The sequence below is a fragment of the Melozone crissalis genome, unplaced genomic scaffold (genome assembly GCF_028551555.1).
Source record: "Melozone crissalis strain CALT ecotype California unplaced genomic scaffold, PUWL_Pcris_2 ptg000007l_1, whole genome shotgun sequence".
NCBI classification, from domain to species: Eukaryota; Metazoa; Chordata; class Aves; order Passeriformes; family Passerellidae; genus Melozone; species Melozone crissalis.
In genome coordinates, this window is record NW_026535785.1 from 7,254,966 (window position 1) to 7,267,948 (window position 12,983).

At 62.2% G+C, this 12,983-nt stretch overlaps 3 protein-coding genes across 3 annotated transcripts; 2 read left to right on the plus strand and 1 right to left on the minus strand.

Moving 5' to 3' along the window:
• The first annotated feature begins 91 nt into the window (after positions 1-91).
• EXOSC6 (exosome component 6) lies at positions 92-1,617 on the plus strand. Its single transcript, XM_054269612.1, has one exon. The coding sequence runs from the start codon at positions 107-109 to the stop codon at positions 944-946; it is 840 nt and encodes a 279-aa protein (XP_054125587.1). The 5' UTR covers positions 92-106; the 3' UTR covers positions 947-1,617.
• Positions 1,618-2,102: 485 nt separating this feature from the next.
• Positions 2,103-6,916, minus strand: LOC128932870 (C-type lectin domain family 18 member A-like). Its single transcript, XM_054269611.1, has 12 exons — positions 6,510-6,916; positions 5,729-5,820; positions 4,929-5,153; positions 4,766-4,863; positions 4,079-4,200; positions 3,879-3,986; positions 3,631-3,723; positions 3,400-3,506; positions 3,131-3,260; positions 2,957-3,053; positions 2,787-2,878; positions 2,103-2,643 (listed from the first exon to the last, which is right to left on the minus strand). The coding sequence occupies exons 1-12, from the start codon at positions 6,607-6,609 to the stop codon at positions 2,606-2,608; spliced, it is 1,302 nt and encodes a 433-aa protein (XP_054125586.1). The 5' UTR covers positions 6,610-6,916; the 3' UTR covers positions 2,103-2,605.
• Positions 6,917-8,339: 1,423 nt separating this feature from the next.
• Positions 8,340-12,059, plus strand: LOC128932806 (fibulin-7-like). The gene is made up of 8 exons (XM_054269528.1): positions 8,340-8,465; positions 8,877-9,033; positions 9,195-9,365; positions 9,535-9,660; positions 9,815-9,937; positions 10,035-10,172; positions 10,262-10,400; positions 11,512-12,059. Exons 1-8 carry the CDS (start codon positions 8,397-8,399, stop codon positions 11,870-11,872), a joined length of 1,284 nt encoding a protein of 427 aa, XP_054125503.1. The 5' UTR covers positions 8,340-8,396; the 3' UTR covers positions 11,873-12,059.
• The last annotated feature ends 924 nt before the right edge of the window (positions 12,060-12,983 follow it).

The following is a 12,983-nucleotide window of genomic DNA, read 5'->3' on the forward strand; positions in this document are numbered from 1 at the left end:
AGGCGGGACGGGATGGGGTGGGCTGGGCTCCCGCTGCCAGTCACGGCTTGTGCCCGCCTCCCGCTCGGGCCCGCCCCGCCGTCGCCCTCACGGCGTCCCGCCGACCATGCCGCTGGATCACCGCCGCCTGCGCGGCCCGGAGGAGTCGCAGCCGCCGGCGCTGTGGGCAGCGGCCGCGGCCGACGATGAGGAGGACGAGGAGGGCGCGGGGGCGGCGCCGCGGGACCCCTGTGCCCTGCGGCCGCTGTTCGCGCGGGCCGGGCTGCTGAGCCAGGCGCAGGGCTCGGCCTACGTGGAGCTGGGCAGCGGCACCAAGGTGCTGTGCGCCGCCTGGGGCCCGCGGGAGGCGGCCGAGCCCGGCCCGGGCCGGCTGATCTGCGAGTTCCGCCGGGCGCCGTTCGCGGGCCGAGGGGCGCGGGGCCGGCCGGGCGCGGCGGCGGAGCGGGAGGCGGAGCGGGAGGCGGCGGCGGCGCTGCGGGAGGCGCTGGAGCCGGCTGTGCGGCTGGGCCGCTACCCGCGGGCCCGCCTGGCCGTCAGCGCGCTGCTGCTGCAGGACGGGGGCTCGGCGCTGGCCGCCGCCGTCAGCGCCGCCGCCCTGGCGCTGGCGGACGCGGGCGTGGAGATGTACGACCTGGCCGTGGGCTGCGCGCTGTGCCGGCCGCCCGCGCCCGCCGCCTCGTGGATGCTGCAGCCCGCCGAGCCCGAGGAGCGCCGCGCCGCCGCCCGCCTCACGCTGGCCCTGCTGCCCGCCCTCAACCAGGTGTCGGCCGTGCTGGGCGGCGGCCGGGGCGGCCCGCCCGAGGACTGGGCGCAAGCCCTGCGGCTCGGCCTCGATGGCTGCCACCGGCAGTACCCGGTGCTGCGGCAGAGCCTGCTGCGGGCCGCGCAGCGCCGCGATGCCGCCGCCGCTGCCACCGCCGCTGCCGCCGCCGCCACCAGTGCCTGAGTGCCCGTGAGACCTGAGTACCCCAGGCTGGGGATGAGGCATCTCCCAGAGGCCGCCCAAGCTGCTTTCAATACTGTCGGAGACCCCTGGAGCCTGCCTGATCCACACATCACTGTTGGGGATTAAAATAAGTTTATTTTTAGAATCTGAAAAGTTTATTAAGTTTAACTGTTACTGCTGGTGAACCTCCTGATCCATGCCTGAATCCGCTGGAGACTGGATGAGCCAACCTTTGCCCTGCTGGAGACCCAAGAGCTGTGCCCAAGGACACGGGAATCTGCACCCCCACACACTGCCCGAGCACCCCAGAGTGCACCCGAGAAGCTCTCATGTTGCAGGAGACCATTCTCAAGTGGCACCACAGGACCCAAACAGCCTTGCACGCTGCTGAAGGCCCCCAAGAACAACCTCCATACTGCCTCAGCAGCCAGAGCCTGCCCGAGACCTCCCTCCAAGCAATTGCTGGCACTCTAGGACCCCACATCTCCACCCAGGCTGAAACCCTCACTCCAAGCTCCTCACCATATCCATCTGTGCAAGCAGCACAGGCAGGAACCACACCATGGCATGGACTGCACATCCCTTGGACTTCTTGCCCAGACAGTGCTTCAGGATGGCAAGTTGTGTTTTGTTGGTGTTTTCATAATAATAAATAGTATTTTTTCTGGTGAGTCTTCTGCCTGCATGGGCCTCCTGGGGCCTCTGCCAGCCATGGGCAGGGTGGAAGGATGTGCTTCTACAATTGGGGTCACTCCCTCTGCTCCCACTGTCCTTGAGGAGTTCAGGGGGAGCTGGGTGCTTCCTTGGAATCTGATTATTCCTGGGGATGGAGTGGAGCAAGTGGTGTTGTCTGCCAAGCTGCACCATGGTGGGCTTGCACCCAGCACAGGGGGTGCAAGCTGTGACTTGGGACCATCCTGGCGCTGGAAGAAGCAGCTCTTGGCTAACACCATCTCTCCAAGGAAACTCCACATGCTGAAAATGAGTTCAGCCAAGGCTGGCCTTGGCTCCAGCAACCCCAGAACCCACTCCAGAGATGAAACTGGAGGTTCCATCCAGTGCAGGCAGCATGTGGACTGTGGCTAAGGAGAGTCTGGTTGGCTTGGGGGAGGAAAATGAGACAAATTGCTCTTCCCAAAGGAGAGAGGGTCTTTATTAATGACCAGGCAAATGATGAATGACCAGGTGAGGGTGAAAAACCCACCAGGCTGGGGCATTCTCACCCAGGTCAGGACAATGGCTCAGAGCTGAGGCTGGTCCTCCCTGAGCTATGCCAAGGTCTGCACCCCCAAAGAGCCCCCTTGGCCCCTCGTAACACTGAGACCACAGTCCAGACACAGCCCAGCTGCCCCTTTTGGAGTAGGATGCTTTTGTACCTGGCTGTTGCAAGGGATGTCTCCTGCCCAGGGTGTTGCAGAGTGATGGTGGCAGAGGAGGTGAGGGGCAGAAGAAGATGCTGTGTCAGGGATGCTAAGGTACAGCACACCCCTTCCTGCCAGGTCCCAGTGCCATGGGTTCCCTCAGCCCCTCGTTCCCTGCACAGTGAGCTGTGCAGAGATCCTCCTGAGCCACGGTCTGGGCTTTGCACAGCACCAGGCTCCTCCTGAGCCCCAGGATCAGCACAGCAGCCAGCGCTGGCCAGTTCCCAGGGCTGCCAGCTCAGGGGTCCCGCTGCCACAGGGCGATGTGTTCCTGGGCTGCAATGGCAAGTGTACAGTCAGTGCCTCCCACCCCAGGAGAGACACAGAGGTCTGGGCAGGGCTAGCAACAAGGGACAGACACGGCAGAGCAGGGGATTGGCACCTCCAGGGCCCAGCAGGGCTCCCAGCCTCTCACTCACCGAACTGGCAGATGTACCGGTTTCGGGTCTTGCAGCGCTGGTCGTTCCAGTTGAAGGCAGCTGACGCTTGCATCTCCACACAGTTCCCAAACCTGTGTCCCACCAGGATGGTGCTGAAGCCAGCCAGCAGTGACACCATGCAGAGTTTGGTGTCCTCTAGATCCACTTACCCCTGGTTGTCCGGCTGCCCGAAAGCGAAGCTGGTGAACGAGGATGGCTCACCCACATCCCAGCGGAAGGAAGCCTTGGATGTCTTGTAGGTGAGACCTGGGGGAGCAGAAAGTGGGTTAGCATGGCTGCCAGCACCCCAGGCACTCTGCACCCTGCCTACTGCTGTCTCTCACCAATCCAGAAGTTTCCAGTCTCAAAATCAGTGTCTGTCACCCTGTTGCCCATCTCCAAGCGGCTGAGGTAGAAAGCCAGGATGTCCTGAACCTTCTGGTTTCTTATCTGGGCCAGCATCGCTCCTTTCTCCTGTGGGAAAGGGAGTGAGTCTGCCCCATCTGCATGGCCCAGCATTGCTCCAAGCAGAGGTGAGATGTCCAGGGACTCTGCAACCATGGGTGTCACTTTTCAGCTGCCCAGAGATGCTCAGAGCACCCCAGGAGTTCACCTGGCATTTAATTTTGGCTCCATAGTAGGTGTCAGCTTCAGGGGACACCATGAAGCAGTCGCTGTCTATCCGAACGTCACAGGCATGGAAGGGGAAATGGATCTTTGCTGGGGACACAGGCAGGAGCAGGTGGGTCCTTGTGCCAGCAGAGATGGACCCACAGAGGACCCTTTGCCCCACTTCAGGGTGCCCTGCCTGTGGATCACAGCAGTGCAGGGGGCACAGACTCACTGCCACACTCAGCTCCTCCGTATCCCGCGTCGCAGAGGCAGGAGCACTCCTCCTTCCTGAACCTGCCATGCAGGCACTGCCCGCTGCACCTCACTGTGGGCACAGCACTGCGTCAGCTGCCAGGGGGCTCAGCTGGCCGTGCCCCCTGTGCTGCCCACACTGCACCGGCTGTGCCCGTGCATGCCCTGCACCAACCCTGCGCCTGCAGCCACGCACAAGGCTCTGAAGGCTGCATGGTGCCCTCTCACCTTGGCAGTACCTGCCCGTGTAGCCGGGGGGACAGGTGCACTGGCAGCTGCTCATGTCGAGGCGCCCGCTGTTCCTGCAGCTCATGCGACAGGGGTTCCTGGGCACCTCTGGGAACACCAGAGTGACACTGGGGCATCAGGAGGGGTGGAGGCAGCACCACCAGGGTCATGCAGAGGCCATGCTGACCGGGGGGACTCACCACAGAGCCCGCCGCTGTGGTCCCAGGACTTGAAGCAGCCAGAGAGGCCAGCGGTGCAGAGGGAGCACCAGGGTCCCTGCTTGTAGGGCAGGATGGGCATCCCGGCCACCTCCCAGTTGCCCCTGGCCCCACAGACAGATGGAGGAAGATGCCCCACCCACCCGGGCAGGCCGCACCCCTATCTGGGGCAAGCCCGCACCCACCTTGCAAAGCCGCACCCATCCCTAAATCACCGCCCTGCTTTCGTTCCCCAGCCCCATCCACTTCCAGCACTCTGTCCAGTCCACAGCACACAACCCGGCCCAGAACGTCCAAACCCTCCCTCTTCTAAAACACGGTCCTATCTGCATTTTCAAGCCCCACCCACATCACCCAGCCCCACCCACTTCTGTGCACAGCCCCACCCACCACTGGGACAAGCTCCCCATCCCCTGCCGCGCATCCCATAGGTCAGCTCATGCCCCGCCCTGGTTGAGACTCTACCCATACCGCTAAGCTACGCCCCTCTCTACCACACAAACCACGCCCCAGCCCCGCCCTCTCAGCCCCACCCACCACGCCCCGGCCCCACCTATCTCAACCACACCCACCACTCCCCGACCCCACCCATCTCAGCCACACCCACCACGCCCCAGCCCCACCCTCTCAGCCCCACCCACCACGCCCCGGCCCCACCGCAGCCCTTACCCCGGTGAGTAGGCGCACACGAAGGCCTCGCTGGGGCCGTGGGGGCCGGGGCAGCGGTGCCGGCCGCAGCCCAGCTGCCCCGCTGTGGCCCACACCAGCTGTGGGAGAGCGTTTGTCACGGGGGTCCGGTCCCCAGCAGCCCCCCCGTGCCCCTCGTGCCCACCTGGGTGTAGTGGCGGCAGGTGGCGTTGCCGGCGCAGCGCCCCGTCCTGTAGTCATAGCGCTGTCCCTCGGCGAACCAGAGCTCCAGCACGGCCCCGAAGCCGCCCGCGCCCGCCGGCAGCAGCAGCTCGCTCCAGCCCAGCTGCGGGGCTGGCGGCGGAGCGGGGCCCTGCAGGCAGCTGGCTGCCCGAGCCCCCGCCCGCCGCCCCAGCTCCTCGCTCCACTCCTGCGGGATGAGCATGAGGCACCCAGGGAACAGCCCCAGGGGGCGTGGGGACCACCGAGATGGTCAGTCCGGGAGGTGACTGGGGGACATCAGAGGTTCGACAATGGGCAATGCTGCAAGGGACCTGTCCTGCCCCTGGCGTGGGTGGCTGGGGGGTAATGGAGGGACGTTGAGGGCCACCACAGGACATGGGAGACACCCCTAGGGACCAGCCCTGCCTTTGGTGTGTTCAGGTGTGAGGTGGTCGGGGAATAGCAAGGCCCTTCATGGGGGATGGGGGACCCCACAAAGGACTCCAAAGAGCCCTGCTGTGTCCTTGGGTGATTAGGAGGCATCAGAGGGACATGGGGGACACCAAAAGGCACCTCAAGGGATCAGCCCTGCTTTCAGTGTGCCCTGGATGTGGCAGTGACATACTCTTCCCCAGGGGCCCCACACCAGCCAGCTCTTCTGCTTCATTAGCGTGTTAGCAAACTACTGTGCGTCACCCATGGGCTGCCCACCTCCCTGGGCGTGGCCAGGAAGGTGGATGTGACATCGAAGGTGGGGGACACGGGACCCGCAAGGGGGCTCACCAGCTTCTGCATGTTGGCAGCAGGGGGCTGCACTTTGCTCCTCAACTTGTTGTGCAGTGAGAGCACCAGGAAGGTCTCCTTCGTGCTGAGAGCTGGGGGGGACAGCAAGGGATGGGGCAGGGACCGAGGGGGCTGAGAGGTACAAGTGCCCTCCCCGTATCCCTGGCTGAGGCCGGACCCTTCAGGGGGCCGTGGGAATTCCCCCTGAAGAGTCCGACCGCAGCCGGGGATACCGGGAAGGCACCCGGGTCTCCATGGAGACTTGAGGGAAGAGAAGAAAGAGCTTTTGGGCTGGGAGCACAAAAGGGGCAAGGGGACGGGGTGGGGGGGCAGCCCGCTGGGCCCCCGTCTCGCACGGGTGGGCTGAGACTGCCAGGAATGTGCCCCTCTGTCCCCCCGCCTCTGTCCTGCCAGGATCCAGACCCCACTGGGCAAGACCCATCACTAGCCCCCATCACCAGCTGCAGGACCCCCAGCCCCATTCCATAGCTGCCTCCATCCCATTCCCAGCCCCAGAGCCCCCTGGTTCCATTGCAACACCAGCCCCAGAGCCCCCCAACTCCATCCCATCACCAAGTCCATGCCCCTCCTCCCAGTCCCGTTCCATCCCCAGCCCCCATCACCCACCAAGCCCCCCATTGCCATCCCTGGGGGCCCATCACCCACCCAGTCCCCCACACACTGGTCTGTCCCAAGGGGACGGTGCTCAGGGCACACTCATCCCCCAAACCCGCTGCCTCCCAGCCCTGCTGCCGGGAGAGGCAGCCCCTCCACCAGTTACCTCCCGGAGCCAGCGGGGACAACTTTTCTGGAGCATCCGATCTCGTCTCACCCACCCTCCACACCAGGAGGCTGCAAACCAGCAGGACCAGAAGCTTCATGTATGTCCCGGGATGTGGGGAGCGGACCCCAATCTCCGGAGGGAGGGCTGGGGAGAGCCGAGCGGCCCCGCAGCAGCCCCGGCTCTGGGGCGAGCTCGGCCGTGCGCTCCTGAGTGCGTGTGTGTGTGTCTGGTTGCAGGATTTGATCCTATTCAGGACTCCAGACAGGCACCGCTGGGCAGCGGGAACAAAAGCTTGACGGGTGAGTAATGGCTCTGTCAAAACAGTTGCTCGCTGGAGCGAATGTGGCAGACAACTCCCGGGGCCCCGGGCTGCAGCCCCGCCGGGATGTCCCGCAGCGGGGTCAGCCCTCCGTGCTCTGCCCCGGCCCCTCTGCCCAGCCCGGGTCGGGCTGGGGAGGCAGCAGGAGCAGGGGTCGCTACCGGCACCCTCTTTGGGACGCTGGGAGACTGGAAGCCAAGGGGCTGGGGCAGCAAGGGGGCCCCTGCTGCCAGCCTCCCTCCTGCCCCATGAATTAAACATGCCGGGGAGGTAACACACACCGTGCAGGCACGAAGCCAAATACCCGCTCCGGAGAGCTGGGCAGCGTGGTTACAGGGTGGGAGGATGTGAGAGCCGGGGGCCGGCGGTGGGAGAGGTGCTGGGCACAAGGGGGCCGTGTCTCAGTGGGCACCTGGAATCTAGCAGGGGTCCCACAGCCCAGGCTGCTCAGGGGGCTCAACAGCACCACGAGAGCTCTGCACCAGCACAGGGCTGGCAGAACCCATGGCAGGTGCTCCCCTGGCACATGGCAGAGGTGAGGGCTTCAGACATCCTTGCTCAGGATTCTGCAATGCCACAGGCAGGAGGGACTGGGAGCATCCTACGCACCAGCTGTCGGGGCTGAGCTGGGTGTCAGCATAAACCCAGCTGTAAATGCTTCAGTTCCCTCAGCCTGAGTCTAAACCTGACCCACACCTGAACCCTGACACTAACGCCAACCCCAACTCTCATACAAACCCTCTTGCTAATATGGGTCTGAATTCTTGGCACTGATCCTAACACTAACATTAACCCTAACAAAAAACCCTAACTTTAGCCCTAACAATTACTTTAATGCTAATCAAAACATTGAATTTAATGCTAACTCCAAACCTAACACTAATCCTAACCCCAACTCTAATCCTAACCCTAATCCTAATCTCATCCCTAGCCCTAATGCTGACTCTAACCTTAACCCTGACCCTTATGGGTTAATGTGGACCATAACATCAACTGCACCCCAGCTCCAGGCTGCAGCAGCACCCTGGGGTTCCCCTCTGAACTGCAGTCAGGGATGAGCTCCCCCCAGCAAAGCTGTGAGTCTGCAACATTCCCGGGCTCCCCTTCCCAGTAGCGCCAGCCCCACCAGTGAGCAGAACCCCCGCACAGATCCTAAAGTCATCTTTTCTCCCAGGAGACTTTCCCAGGCTTAGCTGGTGCACGGGATTAGCCTCATCCTGCATCTCTGCGTGCCGGGGAGCCCCAGAGGCAGGACTGGCCGTGTGGTGAGCCCGGCACCGCCGGTACCACCGTGAGTGCCGTGACAGCCACCGCCTGGCCCCGATATCTGCTGGCCTGGGACATGAAAGGCCCCAAAGCCTCTGATGTGCAGAGAGGGAAAGGAACGGAAGGGAGAGGCTAGAGCCAGTGCCAAGGGGAAACTTTCCTACAGCTCGGCCTCAGGCAGGGGAAAAACCAACAAACACATGGGCACAGGCTGCAGATAAGTCCTTGCGAGTGCAGGAGTGCAGCTGCGAGCAGAGACGGACCGCCAGCGTCTTGCCCCTCTAGTCAGCCCCAGCGTGATGCTTCTCATCCCTCTGCCAGCCTGGCTGGCCCTGGGCATCCTGCAGCTGCCCCTCAGTGGCTCCCAGGTAAGGATCTGCATTCCCTCCCCTCCAGCCCCCCAGAAGACCTCCCTCTCTGGGCTGCTCAGCACCCACCTCTCACACCCCAGCACTGTGAAGGCAGGGTACAGCACAGCCACAGCACCTGTGGAGCTGCCAGGGCCTAGCGGGTGGTCATGGGGCTTTTCCCCTGCAGCACTGAAATGATGTTAAATGCACTCAGGGCATGCAGCTTCTCTACAGCATCCACGTGCCAGAGCAGGACCGGGAGGTGGGGGCTGAGGCTGGAGCAGACACAGAGCCAGGGTCAGACCCCAGCCAGGATGGGAAGGGGCTCTGTTTGGGGAAGGACATCCAAACCAGCCCCAAAGATGCTGCCTGCTTGGAAGAGTCCTCCCAGGCTGTGGCAGATTGAAGTGTGTGTCCATGATCCCCCAGGAGTGCCTGAACAGGCAGCAGGCGCTCAGTGTGGTGCGGCAGATGCAGAAGCTGCTGGTGGCACAGGAGGCTGCCCACCTGCAGGGCACCCGTGGGCTCCGGCACCAGCTCTCCATCCTCCAGAGCCACCTCCAGAGAGTGGCCACCAAACACAACGGTAATCCTGGCTGGTCACCCCCATGAGTGACACCCCCTCGGGGCCAGCTCTGATCCTTGGCCCCACACAAACAGCCTGGGCAAGGGACCCCCAGCTCCCTCAGGCTGGGGTTGGCTCCAGGCTGGCAGTGCCCATCCCCACCCATGTCTGTCTGTCCACAGAGATCTGCCCACAGCTGGCAGTGCCCCTGAATGGACGGATGCTGGGCCGGAGCCTGCGCGTGGGCCACGAGGTTCACTTCATCTGCGACGCCGGATTCCGGCTGGTGGGCTCGGAGACGCGCACCTGCCGGCACAACCGCACGTGGAGCGGCACCCAGCCCTTCTGCAGAAGTGAAGTGGAGTGGGACTGGGGTGCCATGGGCTCTGCCCTTCCCACAGGCTCCTCTGTCACCCTGAGCTGTGGGGTTCCACTGCTCTGCTCAGAGGCTGCGGCAATGGGCACCGGGGTTGGGCAAGGGTGCACCTCTCCAGCTGATGCTCACGAGCTCCTTCCCCCCAGGTATTGATGACTGCTCCAGCAACCCCTGTGCCAACAGTGGGACCTGCGTGGATGGCAACCAGAGCTACACGTGCCTCTGCCCCCCAGGCTGGTCAGGCCCCAGCTGCCAGAGCCCCATCTACTCCTGTAGGTGCCTGGGTTTGGGTTGCAGAGGATGGGGATTCTCATGGGGACAGTATCTGGCCATGCTGTGCCTGTCTCCCCGTTCCCTGGCAGCCCCCCGGTACCTTGGCCCCACCATCTCCCCATGCCCCAGCATGACACCCACTGTCCCCTGCAGACTGGGTGACCCTGAGCAACACCTCCTTCAGCCGCCAGCCCCGCTGTGCCGAGGGCCGCTCGGGCTCCCGGCGCTGCAGCTGTGACACCGGCTTCCAGCTGCAGCCTGGTGGCGTGTGCCAAGGTAAAAGGGAGGTGATGATGATGAGATAATAGAGGGTGGGGAACCAAGGCTTGGTGGCAATGGGACCTCTGGGCATTCCCCACTTTGTGCACCCTAGATGTGGATGAATGCCAGCTCTACCAGTCCAGCCCCCAGACGCAGATTTGCCTCCATGACTGCCTCAACCTCCCTGGCTCCTACCGCTGCCTCTGCCCCCCTGGGTATCTGCTCCACGCTGACCGCAATGCCTGTGAGGGTAAGAACCCAGGGTGCAGGGCAGGGAGCCTCCCACGGGAAGAGAGATGCAGTGGGGACAGCCCCACTCACCCCGTGTCACCACCACAGACGTGAATGAGTGCACTGGGAAGCAGCACAACTGCAGCCAGGGCGACCTCTGCATCAACACCTTCGGGGGCCACCGCTGTGTGCGCCCCAAGTGCCCCCCGCCGCGCCACAACACCAGCTATGTCAAGACCTCTGCCTTGTGAGTACCTTGCTGTGCGTGTCTCGGGCTGTGTCGTGCCCTGTCCCGGGGTGATGGGTCCTGTTGTGGGCTGGGGGCTGTATTGTGTCACCCAGGGGCAGCAGGGAGAGTAGCAGCCAGCACTGGTGGCACATTGCCACATGGGGTGCTCAGGTGTGCTTGGCATATTCCTCTATGATCTTGGAATGCTAGGGGTACAGATGGGAGCACCCCAATACTTCATCCAGGACCCCTCTCAGAGTCCCAGCCTGGGGGGAATGATGCTGATTTTCCTCTGCTGCACATCCATGTGGTGCCATCAGCTGCCTTTCAGCATTCCCAGACATCCTACTCTTCAGCTTAAATTGCTTTGTGCCACCAAATAGAGGAGCATCCCTGATCCTGACAGATTCCTCTTCAGGAGGCACATCTGGCTCCATCCTTGGCCTTCAGCTGGGACTGTGATACCCCCCCAGTTTCTCAGAGTGTCACCCAGAGCTGTGTCCCTGCAAGCCACAGCATTTGCCTGGCAGAAACAGGGATGAGGCAGAGATCTGATGATGGGCACACCTGGATGTGGCTGTCTTGGGTTGCTCTGCCACAGGACCAACATCAGGGCTGGAAGTGCTGCCTGTGGCATGGACTGGGCTTGTGTGCAAGGATGAGGGCAGCACCCTGAGTATAGTGGATATTTTTTCCCCTGACGAGGGGAGAGAATGATGCATCTGACTCCATCTTATCAGAAAGCTAATTAATTACTTTATTATACTATATTATTCTATATTATATTACATTACTTTACATCTAAACTCAATCTGCTAAACACTCCACTGCACTGAATCTCGTGGCTGTCAGAAAACAGTCCCGACACACACATACTTGGCCCTGATAGGCCAAGGAAACAAAACACCGTCACTTTGGGTAAACAGTCTCCATACTGCATTCTACTTTTGCACAAACACAGGCACACCAAATGAGATAAGAATTGTTTTGATCATTCTCTGAGGTTCAGAGAATGTGAATCCCAGAATTTTCTTGGGAAGATTGCCTTGCTTTTCTCTGTGAGGAGAAATGTGGCTATGCCGAGAGCCAAACCACGGCACTGAGCGGTGGCACCCTTCTCTCCTGGCAGCCAGTGCGAGCGGAACCCCTGCCCCATGGACAGCCGAGCCTGCCAGCTGGCTGCCAGCTCCATCTCCTTCCACTACCTGCCGCTGCAGGCCAACCGCACGGTGCCCCGTGTCCTGTTCAGGATGTCCACCGCGCGCTCGCTGGGGGACAGCCTGCGCTTCACCATCGCGGGCGGCCACGGCCGCGGCGTGTTCGCCGTGCGGCGCTTGGACCGGCACACGGGAGAGCTGCTGCTCACCAGCCCCGTGGCGGGGCCGGCCACACTGGAGGTGGAGGTGGAGATGAGCGAGTTCTCCCACAAGGTCCTCCTGGGCAAGCACATCTTCAAGGTCACGGCCTTTGTGTCCCCATATGTGTTTTGATTGCCTTTGGAGGCAGGTGTGGGCCTCTCCTGAGGAGGAATAGAGCAGGTTCAGCTCAGTGGTTCCAGTTTTTGTCCCATTGGAGATATCCCTCTGCCGTAATGCTTTCTCATAGCCATCACAGCAAAAACTGTGTCCCTATAGGAAAAACCCAACTGCCAATGGAAGGACTGGCCTGGGGGCACCTGCCTCTGCCAGCCCCCCTTCCTCTCTGCCCACATGGCACACAGGGGAAAGACAGAGTGAGCCAACAGCACTTGGCACACAGATTCAGCTTCTTATATCTTGTAATCTCTAATAAAAGAAATGTGGCTGTAGGAAGGGTGTGCTCCTTGCTCTATGTTTTGTCCTCCTGATGCAAGGCTCCTGGGGACAGCTGGTGGCTGTGTAATGGCAGGGTCACCTCACAGAGCTTGGGGTGAGCTACCAGTAGAGCTACCAAGCCCATACAGGGTCCATGCCCCTCCCAGCACTGCTGTTCCTGGGGCCACGCTGAAAGGTCCCTCAGCATAAAAATGGCAGATGGGCTGAGCAGAGAATCACAGAATGCTTTGGTTTGGAAGGGATCATCTTGGCCAACTCCACTGCCATGGGCAGGCACAACTTCCAACACGCTGCCCTGAACATCCTGCACAGCCAAGACTGTTCTCAGCCGCCTTGGCAGTGCCTGGAAAGCACAGCAGGGCTCCCTGGCCCTGGTGAGCAGGGGATAGCGACAGGAGCTGCACTTCCTTGTGTGCAGGAGGATTCCCTCTGCAGCAGCTCTGACGCAGGCTGGTCAAACCTGCAGCTCCCCAAGCACTGGAGCTGTCCCCCTGCACCCATCTGGAGGAGGGTGGGCTGTGACAACAAGTGGGGTGCACACCCCACACCCCTTGGGCACCCCTGTCACCGCCAGCATAGCCAGACCCTGCACAAGGAGAGCATCCAGGGGTTCAAAAGGTGACGAGGGCCTTTGGGGACAGCGAGCTGAGGACACGCCACCCCCGGCCGCACACAGAACCCTTCTGAGCCGGGGTACGGCCGGAGCCCTCACACAAAGCACCCGCTGTGCACGGACACGAGCGGCCATAAAGGGCTCCTTGTGCCTGCCGCCGGCACCGCCACCGGG